The 24,062-nt window shown below is 31.3% G+C and overlaps 4 protein-coding genes across 6 annotated transcripts in view; 1 reads left to right on the top strand and 3 right to left on the bottom strand.

Moving 5' to 3' along the window:
- The window catches only part of LOC101489163 (hexokinase-1-like), a 7,643-nt gene extending 4,155 nt beyond the window's left edge, over positions 1-3,488 (top strand). Inside the window, exons 4-9 of the mRNA XM_004512996.4 lie at positions 1,144-1,218; positions 1,415-1,570; positions 1,750-1,848; positions 1,927-2,057; positions 2,521-2,602; positions 2,751-3,488. Of these exons, the coding sequence (XP_004513053.1) occupies positions 1,144-1,218; positions 1,415-1,570; positions 1,750-1,848; positions 1,927-2,057; positions 2,521-2,602; positions 2,751-3,098 (891 nt within the window). The 3' untranslated portion in view covers positions 3,099-3,488. The remainder of the gene's footprint in view (positions 1-1,143; positions 1,219-1,414; positions 1,571-1,749; positions 1,849-1,926; positions 2,058-2,520; positions 2,603-2,750) is intronic.
- Positions 3,489-4,089: 601 nt separating this feature from the next.
- Positions 4,090-7,953, bottom strand: LOC101488594 (uncharacterized). 2 transcript variants are annotated; one of them, XM_004512995.4, is made up of 2 exons: positions 5,109-7,953; positions 4,090-4,955 (listed from the first exon to the last, which is right to left on the bottom strand). In XM_004512995.4, exons 1-2 carry the CDS (start codon positions 7,797-7,799, stop codon positions 4,920-4,922), a joined length of 2,727 nt encoding a protein of 908 aa, XP_004513052.1. In that variant the 5' UTR covers positions 7,800-7,953; the 3' UTR covers positions 4,090-4,919. The 2 variants fall into 2 exon arrangements, with proteins under 2 accessions (XP_004513052.1, XP_004513051.1); XM_004512994.4 differs by having other exon boundaries at positions 5,165-7,949.
- A 2,739-nt stretch (positions 7,954-10,692) lies between these two features.
- On the bottom strand, positions 10,693-14,883 carry LOC113788076 (uncharacterized). Its single transcript, XM_027337589.2, has 2 exons — positions 12,097-14,883; positions 10,693-11,252 (listed from the first exon to the last, which is right to left on the bottom strand). Exons 1-2 carry the CDS (start codon positions 14,717-14,719, stop codon positions 10,831-10,833), a joined length of 3,045 nt encoding a protein of 1,014 aa, XP_027193390.1. The 5' UTR covers positions 14,720-14,883; the 3' UTR covers positions 10,693-10,830.
- A 2,588-nt stretch (positions 14,884-17,471) lies between these two features.
- Positions 17,472-21,493, bottom strand: LOC101515509 (uncharacterized). Of its 2 annotated transcripts, XM_073364279.1 has the most exons (3): positions 20,193-21,490; positions 18,624-19,487; positions 17,472-18,058 (listed from the first exon to the last, which is right to left on the bottom strand). In XM_073364279.1, exons 1-3 carry the CDS (start codon positions 21,244-21,246, stop codon positions 17,643-17,645), a joined length of 2,334 nt encoding a protein of 777 aa, XP_073220380.1. In that variant the 5' UTR covers positions 21,247-21,490; the 3' UTR covers positions 17,472-17,642. The 2 variants fall into 2 exon arrangements, with proteins under 2 accessions (XP_073220380.1, XP_027193190.1); XM_027337389.2 differs by having other exon boundaries at positions 18,624-21,493.
- Positions 21,494-24,062: the final 2,569 nt, after the last annotated feature.

The following is a 24,062-nucleotide window of genomic DNA, read 5'->3' as shown; positions in this document are numbered from 1 at the left end:
GGAAGACGTTGCAGTAAGATGCAACTCTGCGGTGCTGTGCAGAATAGCAGAGGAAGGCAGAGCTCGAAATTGGTTCCCTTTTCCCCTACGTTTGGAAGGTACCGTGAAAGGTATACCGGTCACGATGATGGTGGACACTGGTGCTACTCATAATTTTGTGACTCCTCAAATGGCTGCAGTTCTGCAGCTTCCATTAGAACAGATCCCAGCTACGAATGCAAAATTTGGAAACGGTTCCTGTGTGGCCATAACAGAAAAGCGTGAGAAGTTTGACATTCAAATTGGAAGGTTCCAGACCACGGTTGAAGCATACATAGTGGAATTACAAGGTGAGGACATGATTTTAGGAGTGGCTTGGCTGCATAAGTTAGGCAAGGTGTTATTTGATTGGGAAGAAATGACAATTTGCTTGGACTGGAAGGGGAAAACTGTGAAGCTGCAGTGTCAAAATTCGGAGAATTGGAGAATCAATCGGGAAAAAGAACTTAATGTTGTTACCACGAATATACTAAAGCCAAGAAAAATCATAACATGGGAAGGGAATAAGGAAACCATCAGCTGGGAACCTAGAAGTCTGCTACAGAATCAATGTCTTAATGTTAGCCTTGAGGACAATGCTCATTTTGAAGCGGATGGCAATGATAGAACACTGCAAATTAAGAGAAATGAGGGCCCAAATAGTGGGGTCCACTCAACCAAGTCACACACTTCACGCACATTCAATTTGTTGAATGATGGATGGGAGAAATAAATGCTAGTAACAATGTCTCTTATTCTACTGATATTCCATTAAAGAGGGGGAAGTGAGAAAGACATTCAGTTTCAAGAAGGATGAATGAAAGGAATAAAAGCTAATTAATAATGTCATTTATTTTATGTTATAAGAATGAGGGAATAGGAAGAGGGGAGACATTCAGAAAATATTCTAAGAAACAATTAGGGGAATTCTTTCTCTGGTTAGGAGCAATTCTGCTCTGGTTTAGGAGTTCTTAGAACTCTGGTTTATTTCTTTTTCTGCATTTTCATATTTCCAGCATTGTAAGAGCTTCAGAGCTCGTCAATTCAAGTTAATAAAATTCTGTTTTCTATCAATGTGGTATTCTAACAGTTACTCCGTTATGGATTCTGTTTGGTTTTTTGTAGGTCGGAGAAGATGTGGTGGGCGAACTAACCAAGTCCTTGGAAAAAATCGGCCTTGATATGCGTGTTGCAGCTCTAGTCAGTCCTGCTTACCTTTCTTTATACGTTCTTTACTTTCCCCCTATAAGTTAGGCTTTGAGAACGATTTTAAGCTTGTATCTGACAGAATTTTTTTATTAATGAGATGTAACGTTTCAAATATTTTTGAAGAAATTTCTTGGATGTTTAGCAACTAATGACTGGAATCAAAACCTAACTTGATGATGTGATGTAGATCAATGATACTGTTGGAACGGTAGCGAAAGCCAGATTCAGCAACCAGGATGTCGTTGCCGGAGTAATTCTTGGTACCGGAACAAATGCAGCATATTTAGAGCATACAAATGCAATTCCAAAAGGGCACGGTCTTTTACCGAAATCCGAAGAGATGGTAAGTAGCACATGAATATTAATTAATGACATTGTCTCGTGTGTCATGTGATAGAACTGCGTTCACCTATGAAGCTCATATACTTCAAAAATAGAGAAGTATCAATGTCTGACACGTAACAGATACATGTAATTTTTAGTTGTGTTTCAAAGAATGCTGATTATTTATTACTTCTATAGGTTATAAACATGGAGTGGGGTAATTTTTGTTCATCCGATCTTCCTTTAACAGAATATGATCAAGCTCTTGATGCGGCGAGCTTAAACCCTGGAGAACAGGTAATTGTTATCTATTGTCGATATAAAAGGTTAATTTATTGTGCATCTATAATACTCTTCTTCCATTGTTATTTGCAGATTTATGAAAAGATAATTTCTGGTATGTATTTGGGAGACATTGTAAGGAGGGTATTACTAAAATTGGCCGAACAAGCCGATTTTTTTGGAGATAATGTTCCTCCTAAGTTGAGAATTCCTTTCATACTTAGGTATGATGATTTATCCAACCTAACACACTTTAATGTCTTGGATTATGCATGTTCATTAGAGATCTTGTCTTCTTTTGGAAATATTTTGTAAATTTACTTATACAAAAATGACTTAAAAGTTAATAAATTAAACACTATATCAATAATAAATTAAACACTATTTCAATATTAAAGCAAGCTCGTTTGAGATGTATGCGTCTGCATTGTTAGCCATCATTATCTCTGTAGCACCGACACTTCTAATTGAAGGAGTGTCTCGGTGTCCGACACATGTCAATTTCCAACACCGACACGATAGTGACACATTGATTACATTAATTCATTCATTTTTTTAAATTATTATCTGCGTCGATGTGTCAGTGTCGTATCCAGTATTCGTGCTTCATAGATCATTATTGTTCATAATTTTACCCTTAACTTTCTTTGTATAGAAGTTTCAGATCTTTCTTTATGTGATGTGTAGGACACCTGATATGTCAGCTATGCATCATGATACATCTTCAGATCTGAAGGTGGTTGAAAACAAATTGAGAGCTATATTCGAGGTACGGCCGCATCTTAGACCATGCTGAATCAAAATGTGCTCATCGGTTACACTTGTATAATCTTGTAATTTTTTTCTTGAATTAGATATAAATGTAGCAAACATCGATGAATCGATTGTTCGGTTTTCTCATTGCTTTCTTTTTTTAGATCCATAACACATCACTAAAAAGGAGGAAGATAGTTGTGGAACTCTGCGATATTGTTTCTGTTCGGGGGGCCCGCCTTGCCGCTGCTGGTATTTTTGGCATCCTAAAGAAATTGGGAAGAGACACGGTAAAGGCCGGGGAGAAACAAAAATCAGTGATAGCATTGGATGGTGGATTATTTGAACACTACACGAAATTCAGATCATGCATGGAGAGTACGCTAAAGGAGTTGTTAGGAGATGAAGTAGCCAAGACAATCGGCATCGAGCATTCAAATGACGGCTCTGGAATTGGAGCAGCCCTTCTTGCTGCTGCTCAGTCCAAATATTCGGGAGGGGAAGAGTCGTAAAAGATGTGATTGATGCCATTGCCAAAAGTAAAACAGGTGTAATAATAGTTTCAATTTTCTTCATATCAAATAGATCAACAGATTGAAGCAGCGAAGCCGTAGTTACCGGTCCTTTGGAGGTTTCAACTGGAGTGCAATCGAAGTAGCGCTATGTGTTGTTGCTGCAACCTTGCTGCTTCTTGGCGAATTGCGGCCGGGCATTGTTTTGGTTACAGTGTTTGTCTCTTCTCACTTTAAGAATAAGAGGGGAGATGTAAAACTTTTAAGAATTCATGTTTTGCCAAATGTAACACGTTTACAATGAAAATAAACCATGATTAACTTATTGGCAAAGGTGAAAGATTTTGACTCAAAACTTATGAGGTATCAATGAAGAGGAACCTTTTTATATTTTTGTTATCTTGGTTTATTTTTTGTTTGGTTAAAGTTAATTTGTTTGAGCTTTGCAAAACTCGTCACCGAAAGTGTAGTCCAGTGTTATGAGTTGAGACACTGATGGAGTATTAAGGAGGTTTAGAGTTTGACCTCTGTTGCTAACAAATTTCTCCTTTCTCTAACAAACTAATTACTAACATTTGCATGTAAAAAAATGTTTCATTATTAATTTGTATATTTATTTTTAAAGAGGGGTGATATTAAGAACATATCTCTTTTTGGTATAGAGTGGTCTGAAAAGCCATGTAATTCATTATACAATTGACAATTGCATCACATATTTTTTTTTTCAAAATGATGTTGAAAGATTAATGGTTAAAAGACCCAAATCTATTCCATTGTAAGTGTTTTCTTGTTTGTCCTACCTTTCAATCATAGCCCAATTATCTTCACAATGGATATAGTTGAATTTACTCCCATTTGTAGACAAATGAAATGTAAACATAAAAAAACAAAAACTAAAATCTTAGTTACAAGAAGAGTCTCACGAGAAATGCAATAATACTATGTGGGAACAAGTAACATTTTACAAATAATAACTATTTACTTTCTCATGTATGGTCAATCAGAATTTGATTGATTAAATATACCTTATTTTAATGCATTCTTTAATTTCGTAAAGAAATCTTTCGTAAGAAATGACAATGTTACAAACAAAAATAAAAAGGGCATTTATCTCTTCAGTACTAGAAAACCTCAACTCCTAACTAAAATATTATCTAATTCGAAACAAGTCTCCAATTCTGACTTCAAAACTAACCCTTTTGTCTCATTTTTCACCTTTCTGTATTTAATACCGGATAGGATACCCAAACTTTGAAGATAAAGGAACTATAACAGTTCCGACATTAGCATCTAGATTGCTACGTGCATGTAATATATAATGTACTTTATCACATTATCAACAGTTATTGATATCTATTGGGTACCAAGTTGGATTCCTATTGATATTCTAACAGTTAATTTTCTAAAGTACACTCCCTAACTTTGGAGAAACTTAATACAGACTGCATAGCTGTCATGCTGAATATTCCACCTGCTTTTCCCATTTCAAATTCTTAAGAAGTGGAACAGCATCATAGATACTGACGACCTTCTCCACGTTGGCGTGTGGATCTTTGCAGTTGACCAATATCTTCAAGACTTCCTTCATTGATGGTCTGCTAGCTGGCAGTGTTGAAGTGCACATAACTCCAAGTTTGAAGATGCTGCACATTTCCTCCAAGTTACTCGGTTCCGCGGCATCATCGTCCAAAAGATCTTCTATATTGCTTCCTATTTGAATGTGGCGCCACGCCCATTCTGCAAGAGACGAGTATTCATCTCCATGATTAGCTTCTTTTCCGGTTGTCAGTTCCAGTAAGACTACTCCAAAGCTATAAACGTCTATCTTCTCATTGACTCGTATCGTTTGAGCATATTCTGCAATTCATGCATGAAATAAACGTTGAGATTACACTAATGCCAAAGAAAAGATAAATAGAAAATTTTATTGAAACAATAGTACTACTCTTGACTTAGATATAAGCAAAAAAGTGCATGTATTTGTTCTAAATTTGAACTAAATAAACGCACCTTTTTGTTAATATTATAAGTCCAAAGTAAGTACTTATTTTGATTCTTGTTTTCACCTGGAGCAATATAGCCAAATGTTCCAGCCACAGCTGACATGGTGGCAAGTTCTTCCGGCTTGATCAATATCTTGGCCAGACCGAAATCCGCAACTTTTGCATTGAATTGAGAATCCAAAAGAATGTTACTTGTTTTCACGTCTCGATGAACAATAGGTGGAGAGCAATCGTTGTGCATGTAGCACAAACCTTGTGCAGCTCCAATGGCTATATGCAATCTCTTCGGCCAATCGATGATGTTGTTATGATGGACTGTACCCGACACAGTGGATGATAGCAGCTGACTTTTCTTGTGCAGCCACCTATCGAGGCTTTGATTTTCCATATACTCATATACAAGTAGTAGAGAATCATCACTTGAGATACAACACATCAACTTCACAATGTTGTTATGCCGAATATTGCTCAGTATTTCAACTTCTGCAAGAAATGAATCCACAAGCTTCTGCTCTAACTTTCTGCTGCTACCCCAAATCTTTTTCACTGCAACATAGCCTAAACCATCGACAGCGACACGATACACAGCGCCAAATCCACCACTACCAATGATATTATTTTCTTTCATCGACGACACAATGTTTGATTTTGTGAAACTCAGCCTCTGAAAGGAAGTAAGCTTCCATGACCTTTTCAGATCTTGCTTTCTTTTTCTGTAAAATCTCACCATCAAGAGTATCGACAAGAGAGCGGTTAAAGAAGCTAATATCACAAGGATTATGATCATTGTAAGTGATTTTGATGAATCACTTGTTCTCCTTTTAGGACTAGAATTACACAAAGTAAGGTTTAGTACCAAGGTATCAACACATAGACCCGAATTATTCAGAAAGCTTGTGGCATACACAAGGTTTTCGAAATCGCTCGGAATCCTTCCTGTCAAATAATTTGAAGATAAATTAAGATTTGTGAGTCTCAGAGGAGCTAGTTGAGGTGGAACTTGACCAGAGATTTTGTTTTCTGATAAGTCCAATATGTTAAGAGCAGGTAACTGACAAATTGCATCGGGTATATCTCCAGACAATTGATTATTGCTCAAATTTAGTGTTACTAAGGACTTCCATGAAATTATATCTGATGGAAGCGAACCGGTGAACTGGTTGTGATCAAGTAGAAGTGTCGTTAACTGAGGAAGAGATGTTAAATTCAATGGTATACTTCCATTGAAAAAGTTGTGACTAGCATTGAACTTCACAACATTCTTCCAAGACGACACTCCATCCGGAATTCTACCAGAAAACCGATTGTAACTAACGGCGACTGTCGATAGTTTCCGAGACAATCTTTCAGGAAGCTCACCAGTGAACTTGTTCTCACTTAACATAATTGCTGACAAGTTCATAGATGTCCATAAACCATTAGGAATGTTACCAGAAAACTCATTATTCTCAACTCTCAGATACTGTAAACTGCTACAACTACCTAAAGATTTCGGCAACTCGCCACTTAGGCTATTGTCATAAGCAGTTAAACCAACAAACTTTCCATGATAACACAAATTATGAGGCAAATTTCCTGTGAAACTGTTAGATGCAACCTGAAAAGTTTCAAGTTTTGAGTACCTACCAAAATCTTGAGAAAAAGTACCTGATAAATTATTTTGAAAAACGATAAAATCAGTCAGAGCAGGCAGCCGACCGATACTTTCCGGTACCTCTCCGGATAGTTGATTCATAAACAAACAGAAATAGTTTAGCTTTTCAAGTTTTCCAAAATCATCTGGTATTTTTCCAGTGAGATTATTCATCGAAAGATCGAAAACCGTTAACTCAGATGCTTCAACCACTTCAGGTATCTCTCCAGAAAGATTATTCTTGTAAAGATAAAGTATGCTAAGATTCTTCAAACTGAACAAACCATTTGGAATTTTTCCACTCAAAAAATTTCCTGATAAATCCAAATACTCCAAATCCATCATTTCTCCAATTGTTTCAGGAATTTCACCAAACAAGTTAGAGTCATACATATGAAAAACCCTTAATTTCTTCAACTTGGTAATACTAGATGGAAACTTAGTTGTATTAGGAAGCATACTATTTGAAAACATTTTTAAAGTTTCAAGATCTACCAAATTACCAATTTCATCAGAAATAGTACCATTGAATTGACACTGATAAAGTTCAAGACTTTTCAGTTTCTTCAATTTTCCAATACTCATTGGAATATCACCTGAAAAATTGTTCCCACCAAGGCTAAGATGGCGCAAATTCGACAACCGATCGATGTCATCGGGAATCTTACCGACGAAAAAATTCATTGAGAGATCAAGGTACTCAAGCTTTGAACAATTGTAAAGTGATTTTGGAAACTCTTTTGGAATGTAATTAAGTTGAAAATCAATGTGAGTTAGGTTTTTTAGGTCACATAGAAAAATTGGTAATGTTTGAGTAATGTTTGTGTTAATCATAGAAAGTGAAGTGATTGAATCATTTTTGCAAATGATTTCTGGCCATGAACAATGAGATGAATTTGATGAAGTCCAATGACTTAGGAAAAATGGATTATGAAAATAATTTTTTATTTTCATTAGGGTTTCATGTTCTTGATCATATAATAATTGAGTTTGAGAATTTGCATAGGTGAAAAAGAGAATGAAGATTTGTAATTTGATATATGATTGTGTAGATTCTTTTGTCATTTTTGGTTTGTGTTGAGGTTGTTGTTGTTTTTGGTTTACATAAAGAGTGTATGATTCAATGAAGAGGAGACAAATCTATGAGTATCATGAAAAAGCATCTCTTAGTCTTAGTGATAAGTCAAGTGATTTTCTTAAAGATTCATATCATTTTAGTTTATTTAATAATACTAGTATAGATTTAAACTAAGGAAATAATTTATAGTTGGATTTTATTTAAGGTCAAATTCTAAATTATTAGAGTTCGGTGTTCATGAAATTTAAAGAATTAAGATAAAAAAACTGTATCATGTAAATATAAATTTTATTTACTAAATCAATCATCAGGATCTCGTTTGTCCGATCTTAATATGTTTTGTAGATTATATGTTGTAAATGTTTTTACTCGTCCAATGGTTTAGATCTACTCTATCTAATTTAAATATGTGGTTGAGATCGTTTAAAATTTAATTTATTGACTGTGTAATTTAAGTTGTCTGATTTTAAATAATAATTAAAATTGATTATTGGATGAGAAATCCAAATGTATCGTTGAAAAAACAATATTTTTTCTTCTCTTTTATTTTCTGCAACTAGTTTCTATGCATTGAATGTGTGTTAGAACATTAAACAATGATTGGCTTCAATTCCATGGTTTGCTTTCAAAATTGGAGTGCCAATTTACATTAAAAAAATGTATGGATTTGTGACTCTTATTGAGGTTTACTAACATGTTGCCAAAAAGAATGTCCAAATAAATTACTACTCATTATTATTATTATTATTATTATTATTATTATTATTATTATTATTATTATTATTATTATTATTATTATTATTATTATTATTATTAGTATTATTATTATTATTATTATTATTATTATTATTTTGTCTTTTTTATCTGCTTTTACACTTTTTAATATTTGTTTTTGTAAAAAAAAAATTATATTATCTATCAATAACAATTGTTAAAAATAAAAAATATTTTATTTTTATAAAATAATATCTAAAATGATTTTCATAAATAATTATGACATTAATAATGTAAAATTTTGATACAATACCAAATCAGAATTACGAGACAATTAAAGTATATTAAACAAAAATTATACACAAAGCCTTCAAGTTATGGCTTCCAACCTGGTGATACTATCTTTACTCCAAATTCACCTTTTTCTATTATTAAATTAGCAACTAACAACTAACATTATTATCTTAAATTAGTTTGCAATCCACTAGCCCAAAACTTTGACTAAAAACCATGTGTGACCACTGACATAGACATAGTGAAGTTTTGGGACCACATATTAAAATGAAATAATTGTCATAATATATGGTTTCTAGAAAGATGTCAAATCAAATTGCTATTTCTTTTGTCACTTTCTCATTGTTTTGTCTTTTTTATTTGCTTTTACAATTTTTAATATTTGTTTTTGTAAAAAAAAAATTATATTTTCTATCAATAACAATTGTTAAAAATAAAAAATATTTTATTTTTATAAAATAATATCTAAAATGATTTTCATAAATAATTATGACATTAATAATGTAAAATTTTGATACAATACCAAATCAGAATTACGAGACAATTAAAGTATATTAAACAAAAATTATACACAAAGCCTTCAAGTTATGGCTTCCAACCTGGTGATACTATCTTTACTCCAAATTCACCTTTTTCTATTATTAAATTAGCAACTAACAACTAACATTATTATCTTAAATTAGTTTGCAATCCACTAGCCCAAAACTTTGACTAAAAACCATGTGTGACCACTGACATAGACATAGTGAAGTTTTGGGACCACATATTAAAATGAAATAATTGTCATAATATATGGTTTCTAGAAAGATGTCAAATCAAATTGCTATTTCTTTTGTCACTTTCTCATTGTTTCAACACATGCTTTAATATGGTCAATATAAGGCTATAAAGCCCCACAGAAAATTAGAAGACGATAATTGGCAATACATTCACGGAAGCATTTTGTTTTTCACAAGGATATCGTCTAATCATAAATTAAATATATTTTGAATTTTGTTTGTGTTTATAATTAAAGAGTAGATATTTATTTATAATATAGGAGTTGTATTAATTTAGATAAAACTAATGACTATTTTATTATTGTCTTTGAAAATTTTGATTTTATTAAAGTGAAAAATAAATAAGGTAAATAAATTAATTATTGATATTGTAATATAGTTATATATGTATTTATAATACCAATTATTAATATTAATTTGAATAAATGAATATTGCTATTTTTTAGTATAAAAAGAAAAAATCAAGTGACAAAGAAAGGGAGTTAGCTACAAGTTATTTAAAAAATTGCATCTTAATTAGAAATTATTTAAAAGTTCGAGAATCTAATCAAAATTTAGAGATTTAATAATTATTAAAAAAAAATAGATTTAATTACAAAACAAATTTAGTTGTGAAATCTATTTAAAAGATTTTAAATATTTCATGAACTAATATAGTATCTAGACCAAATTTAAAATAATGGCAAAAATTTAGAGAAAGAAAATATAAAATCTGAGCATAATTCCATCACTAAATTCAATTTTTATTTTTTTTAATAGCGATAGACTTTCGATAAAACTTTAAAATATGATAAATAATATTAAAAAAATCTATAAAAAAAAATATAATTTCTATAAAAATTTCAAATATAATAGTGAGATTCTAAATTTGAACATCATATACCATTCTAAATTCAAATAGTACTTTTTTTTTTGTACATTTGAACTCTCCATTTCTTAAATTGTTTTTCTTGATCGCGACCAATTTAACTTTATCTTCTCTAAAATTCTACTTGAATAACTTGAAATCAATAATCGAAAGATCCTATTTTCTCGATCCTTATGTTAGGATGACACCAATAAAACTTGAAGTGGACGTTGTTGATAAGTGATATGTGTTTAATGTCTCACTCGGACCAATATAACTTTTGTTAGTATTAATATTAAAATTCTAGAATTTATAATAAAACTTTTGTATGATTTATCCAAAATCCAACATGAAACTTACTTATTCTATTGCAAATTAATCTAGCTAGCTATCATTATCATCAATATCTAACTTACACTCTCTTTTTGAATTTCTAAGAAGTGGAACACCATCATTAACATTATGACCAACAATATTCCTCTCTCCATAAGCAAACAATTCTCCACAATTGAGCAATACTTCCAAAACCTCTTTCATGGAAGGTCTACTTGATGGAAGTGTTGAAGTACACATAACACCAAGTTTGAAAACTTTACACATTCCATTCAAGTGACTTGATTCCATTACTTCTTTGTCAAGCAACTCTTCTATATTGCTTCCTGCTTGAATGTGGCACCATGACCATTCTGCAAGAGATGAATGCTCGTCGCCATAATTAGCTTCTTTACCGGTTGTTAGTTCCAATAGGATAACACCAAAGCTGAACACGTCAATCTTTTCACTAACTCGAGTCGTTTGAACATATTCTGCAATTCAAGCATCACAAAAATACATTTAGATCATATTATGCCAATGAAAAAAGAGACAAAAGAGAAGAGCTAAATATGTTCATTCATGTAAAATTTGAAATATATATATATATATATATATTAGATTTCTATATATATGTCCTTCTGAAATTATCCATTAATCTGCTAATAAGTCGTTTAATAGAAGTTCCACCTATCACATTATTATGAAAGACTAGATTGGCCCATAAGTACATTCATATTTTTAGTATAATCATGTTAGCATGTAACTTTACAGAATAAATTCTTTGAGTTCTAAAATGAATTCTATTTATCTATCTTAACATAAACACTAGAAAGCATGCAAAAAACAATGATTTTAGATTTTAGAAGGATGAAAGAAATTTTTTAGAGAGACTAAACATAGTAATTTCATATCTTTTGTAGGACTGTAAACTAAAGAGAAAAAAAATAAACAGTCAAAGTTTGGTCTCAAAATATAAAAGGTGTTGTCACTATAGTTTCTGAATATATCAAAATTACAAATATATATTCAAATGTCTCTTTTGTTTATAATTTTATGAACCAAATTGACTAACGAAATACGCATTTGGAGATCAAACTAACTAACGAAAGATACATTCGAGAACTATAATGAGTAACATAAGATATATTTATAGACGTGTTTGTAATTTTGATACAATCAAGTACTATTGTGAAAGTTTGCTTTTTTCATGTCCAAATTGACTGTTTTCTTATTATAGGGAGAAAAAAATATTTATTTAACCATGAGGACAATGTTAACTAAGATATATATTTGTTAGCAAGAAAAACAAAAGGATTGGAATGTCATTAATTTCACCTGGAGCCATATAGCCAAATGATCCAATGACAGCTGACATGGTAGCAAGTTCACCAGGCTTGATCAACATCCTAGCAAGACCAAAATCAGCAACTTTTGCATTGAACTGAGAATCCAAAAGTATGTTACTTGTCTTCACATCTCTATGAACAACAGGTGGTGAACATTCATGATGCATGTAGCTCAAACCTTGAGCTATCCCAATAGCTATTTGCAATCTCTTTGTCCAATCAAGAACAACATGATGAACTGAACTTGAAACATTTGAAGATTTCATACTCTTCTTGTGCAGCCATCTATCAAGGCTACGGTTTTCGACATATTCATACACAAGAAGCATTGTATCCTCATTAGAGATGCAACATAATAATTTAACAATGTTTCGATGTCGAATGCTGCTCAATATTTTAACCTCGGTGTGAAATGACTTCTCAAGATTATGGTCTAGTTTTTTTTTTTCCCAAATTTTTTTCACAGCTATATAGCCTAATCCATCAACAGCAACTCTATAAACTTTTCCATATCCACCACTTCCAATAACATTATTTTCTGTCATTGAAGATACTATATCTGATTCTGTGAAATTTAGCCTTTGAAATGAAGTGAGTTTCCATGAGTAATCATCCGAACCTCGCTTTCTTTTACCGTAAATTTTGATAATAATGAATGATATCAACAAAACAACTAAAGTAGAAACTACCACTAAGATTATAATCAAAGTAGGAGATAAAGACGAGTCTTTGCTTTGACCTTGAGTTTTAGAATTGCAAAGAGTAAGGCTAAGTTCTTCTGTATCAGCACATAGACCAGAATTGTTCAAAAAACTTCTATCATATGCTGAATTTTCAAATTCACTAGGAACTCTACCTGTCAAATGATTGGATGATAGATTGAGAACTGTGATTCTAGGAAGTACAGAAGGTATTTGACCAGAGAATTGATTTTCTGAAACATCAAGAACACCAAGGGAAGGTAAATGACCAATAGAAACCGGTATTTCTCCATTGAGTTGGTTTTGGCTCAAATTTAGAAACACTAAGGACTTCCATGATGTTACATCAAATGGAAGTGACCCTTTGAGCTGATTTTGATCAAGCAACAATTTTTCTAGCTTAAAAAGATTTGTTAGCTCTTGAGGAATACTTCCATTAAGAAAATTTTTGCTAGCTATAAACTCAACAACATTAGTCCAAGAAGATACACCATTTGGAATTTCACCATAAAACTGATTGTAACTTATGTCAAAAAGTGTAATACTTGAAGACAAATTTTGAGGTAGCTCACCAGTGAACTTATTATGACTTACCATGAAGTCCACCAAATTAATATTCCAAAGACCACTAGGAATTTTGCCATAAAATTCATTATTGTAAACTTTCAGCTTCACAAGGCTGCTACAATTTCCAAGTGATTCTGGCAACTCACCACTTAAGTGATTTTCATAAACAGCTAAATTAAGTAACTCACCGTGATAGCACAAATTTTCAGGTAACCTTCCACTAAAACTGTTTGAAGAAATAAGAAAAGTTCCTAGCTTTGAGTAAAGACCAAAATTAGAAGGAAGAGTACCTGACAAATTGTTCATAAAGACCTTAAAATCTATCAAAGATGGAAGGTTACCTATGCTTTGTGGTATCTTGCCTGACAAGTTATTCATAGATAAAGCTAAGCCTGTTAACTTTTGCAGCTTTCCAAAATCATCTGGAATTTTTCCTGTAAGACGGTTCCTCGTAAGATCAATGATAGTCAAATTCAACGCTTCAACCAAACTAGGTATCTCTCCAGAAAGATTGTTTCTCGAAAGAAACAATATGGAAAGATTTTTCAGCATGAACAAACCACTAGGAATTTTTCCAGTTAAACCATTTTGTGAAACATCAAGTTTCTCCAAAGAAGCCATTTTTCCCATTGGTTCAGGCATTTCACCAAACAGATTGCAGTCATACATATAAAACACCTTCAATTTACTCAATTTGGTCCAATTCATTGGCAACTTAGAAGGCAAAAACATTGAATTTGATGACAAATCCAATGTTTCAAGATTCAACAAGTTTCCAATCTCATCAGGGTAAGTTCCATTAAATAAACAAGCTTGAAGTGCAAGAAACCTCAATTCTTTCATCCTTCCAATACTTTTAGGAATATCATCAGTTAAATTATTGTAACTAAGATTAAGATACTTCAAATTAGAAAAAGTGAAAATTTCATCAGGAATTTTACCAATAAAATTGTTCATTGACAAATCAAGATACTCCAATTTTGAACAGTTGTTGAGATATGTTGGGAACATTCCAGGTATGAAATTGTTGTTGAAATCAACATGTGTTAGGTTTTTGAGATCACATATGAAAGGTGGTATGGTTTGATTTATGTTGGTGTCAAAAAGATTTAGTTGTGTGATTGAACCATTGGTGCAAATGATTTCTTGCCAAGAACAATGAGAAGTGTTTGATGAAATCCAATGAGTTAGTTTTGATGGATTTTCAAAGTGTTGTTTTAACTTCATTAGGGTTTCATGTTCTTCATCATGAAGATTGTAATGAGATTGAGATTTTGCATGAATTAGAATGATGAGAAAAATTGTTAGAAGATAGTGAAATGAAAAAAGATTTGATTTTTTCATTTGGGTTTTGAGATTTTTTTTTCTTTTTTTTTAGGGTTTTTAGTTATTGCATTGAAAAGAAGCTGAATTTGCAAAGAGGAGGAAAATGGTTTTTGCAACTTGTAGTGTTTATGCAATGAAGTGTTTGACTTTGAAAAAGTTGAGAATTGTTGGTTTGTTAAAATCAAAATAATTTTATATTCAAATTTGGTGGGTAATAGAGTCAAAAGACCAATCTTTTTTGATGGAATGTGTGACATAGGTTGTTTAGATCACCAAAGTTTGAATATTAATGATATTTAAAGGATTGGTTAAAAATTCACACAAAAGAAAGTTTAGGTAAAGGGTTTGATTAGAAAATAAAATGAATTTAAAATATATAATTTATTTTAAGTTAAAACTATTTAATGTATATTTAAATCAACGTGTAATTTGGTGAAATTACTATAGCACTATTATAATTTTACAGAAGCTTAAAAAAGTAGTAGTTTATGTTGAAATCATAATATATTATAGTTTCACTAAATTCGTAGCTAATCCAAGCATGCATTCAATATAGAATTAAAGGATTTTGTGTCAGTCATTTTAATATAACATTATTTTTTAAATAAAATAATAATTTTTTCAAAAAGAATGTTATAAGAATTAAACCACCCTAAAACAGATAAGAACAAGTTCAAAATCCATCAAAACTTGTAGTGTGAAAACTTTGGTCAAATTGACCAAGCGTAGGGTACGTTTCAAATTTTGCAATGGTTTAAAAATATAAAAGATGGTAGTTACATAGTGTACGGAAATATGAAATAGTTAATAGACAAATTCATGGGATAATTTGAGTTTAAATTTTAATAATTTTTAAGTTTAATTGCAGCTATTTTAGTTAAATCACGAAAATAGTTTTTCTATTTTATTTCTCCTTATTTTTGGTCCTACAAACATAATTTTGGTCTAAAATTTGGTGAACTGTCATTTTTTTGCGCTTATTTAAGTCACACAATGCCTCAAGATCTCGTGGTGCAATAATTGTATTTCAAATCTATTATCATAAATGGTGTGGTGTGAATTAAAAAATATGACATTTCATTAAGTTTTTGACCAAAATTTTGTTTAAGCGACCAAAACTGGAGAGAAATAAAATGAGAGAACTACTTTCATGATTTAGCTAAAATAGGGGACAAAAACGGCAATTAAGCCTAATTTTTATTGAATTTTATTTATTTATTTTATCAATTTTAGATTATTGGGGCACCATTTCCGAGAGCAAAATAGTTAAGAAAAATATTTGAAATAAAAAATATAAATAGAATAAGACTTCATCATTATCATTAGTGACAAATATTGTCATATTTAACTATTTAACAATAATTAAGAAAATATTATATATTTTTCAAAAGTATAAATAAAAGAAAGATAACCTTGTTTTTATTGGATTATTTTTATTAATTATTAATATATTTTTATTATCATAAATACAAATTTGTGAAATAATAATTTGAGTGTGATATAGATAATATTAATTAAATGATATAATTAAAAAATAAATTAAAATTACATTAAAATTGGTACAGTATACTAAAAAATCTCAAAATGAGAGGGTCATTATTCTTATACAACAAAAAATCTCATATTAAAGCTAAAGATAAACATTACATACAATACACAAAACCAGACGAGGCTTAAAAAATATAGTTTGAGGTGAAAAACAAAAACTAATGTGACACTTTTTGTTTTAGACAAAAAAGTTTCTTTCAAGTGTGACGGATATCATAGCAATAAGTGAGAGCAATTAAAAGAAAATTCATAAACCACATATACCAAATCAACTTCATATGTAAGAGGACAATGTCCTAGAATCTTAACACAAAAATAGTTGGTTGTTATCATAATTATGCATGGTGTCCACACACCTCACATGAAATACATTTTCCTTTGACTACTTTATGCTTTTGACTTTTGACTTTTGACTTTTGACTTTTCAATTGCAACTTAACAGCAACAATGGTACAAAAAGACATACAAGTAATGGTGTTATTTAGCTATCATCACTTAATTTGAAAGCTACATATAGGGTTCCATTGGAAACTTAAATGATGCTATGCACAATTTTAGACTTAAATTGGAAACTTTCTTGGTGATCAAGTGAACTTTGTTGATGATCGAAATAAAATATCGTAGTTCATTGCTTGTGCTTATACTTATTATTTTTGGATTTAAATTTTTTGTGGTCTAAGAATATTGTATTCATGTCGTCAGTGTAATGTAGATTGTTCGATTGAAATCAAATATTTTTAATTTAAATTCCAATAAATAAATTATTGTTGTTATAAATTGATGATAAAATTGAACGGTTGAGAGTCTTTGAGGAAATTTTCATTACTTTTCTTAACAAAAAGTTGGTAATTAGCATTATATTGAATTGCTAAGAAAAGCATTACATTGGAAATCTTGATGGAGTTCCGAATCATATAGATATATTTTGTATAGAAAAGTATTTTTTTTATGTGAAATCTCATTATTATAAATTTTTATTTATCACTCTATATATAAAATTAAATTGTTATATAAAAATATATCAAATCGTCAAAATAAGAAACAAATTATAAACATATTCTTAACAGAAATATAAATTATATATTATAATCATATTTTATTCTAAATTTTAAATATTTTTAAATTAAAATATAAATATAATCTAAATAAAAAATTCTAAATATATTTAGACATATTATTCTCACCAAATCTATCATTAGACTTACTTTTATATTATATAAAATAAAATTGAAAAGGAGTATTGAAATTTGAGATATACAAACAAACGTGACAACCACAACCAATAAAGGTAAATGAAAAAACATGATTAAAAGGAAAGACTTTGCTGACTGATGAATACTTTACACCAATAATACACTAACCAAAAAAACATTGGACAAGTCCCACTAGTTTCTTAATCAGTATCACTATCAACAATATTCAACCTACTATCCCTTTTTGAATTCTTAAGAAAGGGAACAACATCATATTCCTCAACATTTCTTTGTCCAAACACAAGCCCTCCTTCACATCTAAGCAATGTGTGTACCACCTCTTTCATGGAAGGTCTACTAGAAGGAAGTGTAGTAGTACACATTATACCAAGTTTGAAAATGTTGCACATTTCATCCAAGTAACTTGGTTCCACAAAATCTTTGTCTAAAAGCTCTTCTATATTGCTTCCTTCATGAACATGGCTCCATGACCATTCTACAAGTGATGAGTGTTCATCACCATAAGTAGCTTCTTTACCAGTTGTTAGTTCCAATAGGATAACACCAAAGCTAAACACATCGATTTTTTCATTGACTCTAGTTGTTTGAACATATTCTGCAATTCAAGCATCACAAAAACACACTAAAATCAAAATTCCAATAAAAAATAAATAAATATGATTTACTTTTAGTCTTTAACGTGCCACGTGGCCCAATAAATTGACGTCAGAGGCCTCAAAAACACATTTAGATCAAACTTATTCTAATAGAAAAAAATAGATTAATTTAAATGCACCGACATAACAAAACTTTTTACATCATATTTTGTATGACTTTAAAGATAGGTATAATTAAAATCAAACATCTTTAATGATCTAACAATTATAATTGATTGACATTGTAAAATCATGCATAGAAGGTCTGTTTGAATTGACTTACTTGAACATATCTATTGACATAAGCACTTACAAGTCTATTTAGAAAAGATTATGTAAACAGTTTATAACATGTTTTTAAACTGTTTTCAGCTAATTTATCTTGTGTCGGAAAAATAACTTATATATAAACGCTTAAGTTATAAGCGCTCGTTATGCTATCAACTGTTAAATAAGTTATTTATAAGGAATATATTTGTTACTAGGAAAAAACTGAAGAATTTGCATGTGTTGTTGATTTTTCACCTGGAGCCATATAACCAAATGATCCAATAACAGCTGACATGGTGTTAAATTGTCCTGGCTTCATCAACAACTTAGCCAAACCAAAATCAGCAACTTTTGCATTGAACTCAGAATCCAAAAGAATGTTGCTTGTTTTTATATCGCGATGAACAATCGGAGGCGAGCAATCATGATGCATATAGCACAAACCATGAGCAACACCAATGGCTATTTTCAATCTCTTAGGCCAATCAAGGACAACATGTGGACGAGCCGAACCCGACATAACTGATGACTTATTCTTGTTGTGCAGCCACTTGTCTAGGCTACTGTTTTCCAAATAGTCATACACAAGCATCATTGAATCATCATTTGAGATACAACACAACAACTTCACAATGTTTCGATGTCGAATGCTGCTCAATATTTTAACTTCTGCATGAAATGAACTTTCAAGCTTTTGCCTTATTTTTCTGTTACTCATCATTTTTTTCACAGCAACATTGCTTGAACCATCAACCAGAACTTGGTATACGGTTCCAAATCCACCACTGCCAATGATATTTTGTTCTGTCAATGAGGACACTATGTTTGATACTGTGAAGTTCAGCTTTTGAAATGAAATGAGCTTCCATGAATTGTCCAATGCTTGTTTTCTTTTTGTCAAAAGTTTGATAATCATGAATGATGCTAACCAAGCCAACAAGAAAGCTACCACAATTAGGCCAATGATCAAACCAACAGACCAAGGTGAGGTTTTTGTTGGCTTTTCAAGGCCAAAATTGCAAAGGGTGAGACTAAGTTCTTTTGTATAAGCACATAAACCAGAATTGTTCAAAAAGCTTCTATCAAAAGCTGAATTTTCAAATTCACTAGGAACTCTACCTGTCAAATTATTGGAAGATAGATTAAGATTGGTGATTCTAGGAGGTATAGAAGGTATTTGGCCAGAGAATTGATTTTGTGACAAATCAAGAACACTAAGGGAAGGTAAATGACCAATTGAATTTGGAATTTCTCCAAAAAGTTGGTTTTGGCTCAAATTTAGAGTCACTAAGGACTGCCATGATATTACATCAAATGGAAGTGACCCTTTGAGCTGATTTTGATCAAGCAACAAACTTTCTAGCTTAAAAAGATTTGTTAGCTCTTGAGGAACACTTCCATTAAGAAAATTTTTGCTAGCTATAAACTCAACAACATTAGTCCATGAAGAAACTCCATTTGGAATTTTACCATAAAACTGATTGTAACTTATGTCAAAAAGTGAAACATTTGAAGACAAATTTTGAGGAAGCTCACCACTGAACTTATTGTGACTTATCATGAAAGTAAGCAAATTATTAGTACTCCAAAGACCACTAGGAATTTTACCATAAAACTCATTTTTGTAAATTTTCAGCTCCACAAGGCTACTACAATTTCCAAGTGATTTTGGCAACTCACCACTTAAGTGATTTTCATAAACATTTAAACTATGTAACTTACCATGATAACACAAATTATCAGGTAACCTTCCATTAAAACTGTTGGTTGCAATATGAAAATATTCAAGCTTTGAGTAAAGACCAAAATCATTAGGAAGTGTACCTGAAAGTTTGTTCTTGAAGACACTAAAACCTATTAGAGATGGAAGATTTCCTATGCTTTGTGGAATCTCGCCTGACAAATTGTTCATGAACAAATCTAACCATGTTAACTTTTTCAGCTTACTAAAATCATTTGGTATTTTTCCTGTAAGATTATTCTCAGCAAGATCAATTTCTATCAAATTCATTGCTTCAACAAAACTTGGTATCTCACCATGGAAACTATTTCTATCAAGGTATACTATGCTAAGATTCTTTAGCATAAACAAACCACTTGGAATATTTCCAGTTAAATTATTTTCTGATATATCCAAATTCTCCAATGCAACCATTTCTCCAATATCTTCAGGTATTTCACCTACCAAATTTGAACCAAACATATGAAAAACCTTCAATTTTTTCAACTTGGTCAAATTCATTGGCAACTTAGAAGGCAAAAACATGTTGTTTGATGACAAATCCAATGTTTCAAGATTCAACAAGTTTCCAATCTCATAAGGGAAGGTTCCATTGAACAAACAATATTGAAGTGCAATAAATCTCAATTCTTTCATCCTTCCAATACTAGAAGGAATGTCACCACTAAAATTAGTTGCACCAAGGTTGAGATATTGCAAATTAACCAAACTATGAATATCATAAGGAATTTCACCAACCAAGTTGTTCATTGACAAGTCAAGATACTTCAACTTGGAACACGTGTATAAATTTTTTGGAAACTCACCAGGAATGAAATTCTTGTGGAAATCAACATGTGTGAGGTTTTTAAGGTCACATAGGAAAAAGGGTATAGTTTGTGTTATGTTGGAGTTGACTAAAGTCAACCCTGTGACAGAACCACTTGTGCAAGTTATCTCTGGCCAAGAACAGTAAGAGGTGTTTGATGTGTTCCAATGAGTAAGAAAAGATGGATTTTGTAGGTGGAACTTTATCTTCAATAAGATTAAATGTTCTTCGACATGAAAATGATATTGAGACTTGCAATTACTTGCATGGCTTAAAATTAGAAACATGGCTACATGAAAGTAAAGTGAAAATTTGACTAATACTGGCATGTGTGTGTTTTGAGTTTTATTTTTTTGTAGTTCAAATTTCAAGAGGAGCTGAATATGCTAAGAAGGGTGAAGAAGTGTTTCAATAGCATAAAATCATTTGCTTGGTTGGAAACTTGGACACTCCTCATTTCTCAGATGTAAGCATGTGGATAAGAGACTGAATTACTTCTAGTAGTTTGTAACTACACATTTTGTGCATCTTTTGATTATGTGGTGATAAAAAGTGATTTTGAATTAATTGATTTAGTAAAATTATTTTTTTTTAAGTGATTTGAATGGGAAGTGGTTTATTTTTGGATACATTTATATAAAAGTGAGTTGAATAATAAATTTTAAAATAAAATACCATTTAAATTCAAAAGCTACAAATTATAGTTTCAAGTGTCTCGTAAATGGTTTGTAAAACAAATAGAGATTGTCACGATGTTCAATACATTTGAAGGAGAAAAAATTACCTTCCCCAATAGTTTATGCTTTAGAGAAATTAATCAATTATTAGAAACCAACATTCATTAATTAATTACATCACTGTTGTCATCGCCAATTATACTTTAATGTGGACTGAATTATAATGTAAGTCAACCTGTCAAAATCCATTCATTACAAGCACTCTTCAATATCTATTTAATATCTATGATGTGATGATATATGTTTTTTTCTTAACTTAATGGATTCCAAGGAAAAAGAAACTGGTAATTTGGAATTTGACGTCAAATAATCATATATAAACTCTCGTAGTTGGTGAACTTAACAACGCCAAAAGAGTATTAAATAAGAGGTTATGAGTTCAATCTCAAAAAACTAACGTTAACCATTAATTTTTAATATTTGTTTATAAAAAAATTCATATATAAGATCCAAAGGAAAATATTTTACTTGAATTTACATATCAATCATAGTAGATATGATTCTCTTTGGTAATATTCATGTTTGTATTTTCTAGCCATGCAGCACACCTTTGTTGAAAACTAGACCTTTGGAAATTGGCATAACACCATATCAACATCACATGAGACAATTAGTGGTACCCCAGTGGAAGACATTGACAATTATGGTCTACAAAAGGAATCAGTGCCTCTCAACCTCACACAATCACACTCACTTGTGAAAACCACTAATGATAAAATACAAAACTTTCATTTTTACTCCTTAATTAAGTGCTTAGTGCCCTAAAGACAATTGTTAAAGCTAAAATAAATGCTAAAACCACGCAACTTGTGCCTGAAGTCGTGCACAGCTAGTGCACAATATATAGGTTAATAACAATTTAACTCCTCCTACTCAATTAGATAGTGAGATAAAAATTACAGTACATACATGTCAAAGAAATTATGCTCATTAATGCTAACTTGTGTCACTGACACCTATTTTTTCCAATAAACTAATGATCTAGTGAAGAATTGAAATGAAACCAATTGTTGTCATGGAGTAAACAGTAGAAACATAAAAAAATATGCAGAAATTGAATGAACATGACATAAACTACATCATAGAATTCAGAGTCATTAGCCTCCACCAGCATAAACAACAACCAAGTCAACTATCTAATAAACTCTTAGAACATCTTCAATGCTAGCAATCTATCTATTACTAGTAATACCAATTAATGCATAATCATACTGGAAAGACACATCCAACAAAAACAAACCCCATATTGTGACAAAAACCTACAAGACCTAATGGATTCAACAATAAAGAAGTGATCAAGAGTTTTGCTGCACTAAATATTAGACTTCAAATCAGGAGAGAGGAGAGCCTTAACACAATGGTAAGAGATGTTGTCGTGTTAATACGAAGGTCACAAGTGATTCATGAAATCAACATCATGCAAATATAAGATATGACTGCTACAAGATAGTAGACCCTCAATGGGTTCAATTCAATCTATCTTTCTTTGAACCCAAAATTTCAGTTATTTTACAGCACCATATCGCGTTCTACAAAATATTAAGGTATAGGTCAATGTCTTATGTCAATTGCCAACCAAATAAACATTGCAAAACACAACCTCTCTAGTCTCACATAGCATCTATCTAACTACTCTCCCATATCTTCTTAACATCATACATTTCATATTCAACTCCTCTAAAGCGAACAACTACCCCTGAAGTTTAAGATATGTAAAATCATTAAATCAACCATTGATGAAAAAGTTAATACTAGTTGATGTCACAAACACACATATAACAGATCAAGAGTGTGTTGAAATACCAACCCTTAAAGTAAGGTTTGGGCATTAAAAATTGAACATGAAGATAAAATAAGTGTGGCAAAAATGCAAACGTAATGTTGGATGTGTGGAAAGACTTGACAAGATAGAGAGTTTGGGTAACACCTATAGTAGAATGATGGTAGAAGCTCGGCTTAAGTGGTTTGGACATGCGGAGAGGAGACCCTATAGCTTTTGTCATGAAGAGAGTAAATCAATTGAATGGTGGTTAAATTGCTAGATGAAGGGGAAGGCCTAGGGAAACTATAAGAGATACTATTAGAAAAGACCTAGAGATTAGTAAATTGGAAAGAGACATGCTATATGATGGAATATTATAGCAACGTTTGATCCAAGTAGTCCACCCTACTTAGTGGGATAAGGCTTGGTTGTTGTTGTTGTAATTATATCATTTCACTGTCAAATCCAGAGAAAACAAATCCATAAATTTTCATACATAAGTTCAAGGATTATGTTTGCAACATTTACTTGGCAGGGAAGCTGTCATTTTATTATTCTTATGAACCAAATTCACCACAAATTCATTCAAGTAACAAATAATCAAAATTCAAGCAATTAGACATCAAACATAAGAAATATCACCATA

This window comes from Cicer arietinum, chromosome 8, assembly GCF_000331145.2.
Source record: "Cicer arietinum cultivar CDC Frontier isolate Library 1 chromosome 8, Cicar.CDCFrontier_v2.0, whole genome shotgun sequence".
In the NCBI taxonomy this organism is placed as follows: domain Eukaryota; kingdom Viridiplantae; phylum Streptophyta; class Magnoliopsida; order Fabales; family Fabaceae; genus Cicer; species Cicer arietinum.
This window is presented reverse-complemented; position numbering and strand designations above follow the sequence as displayed.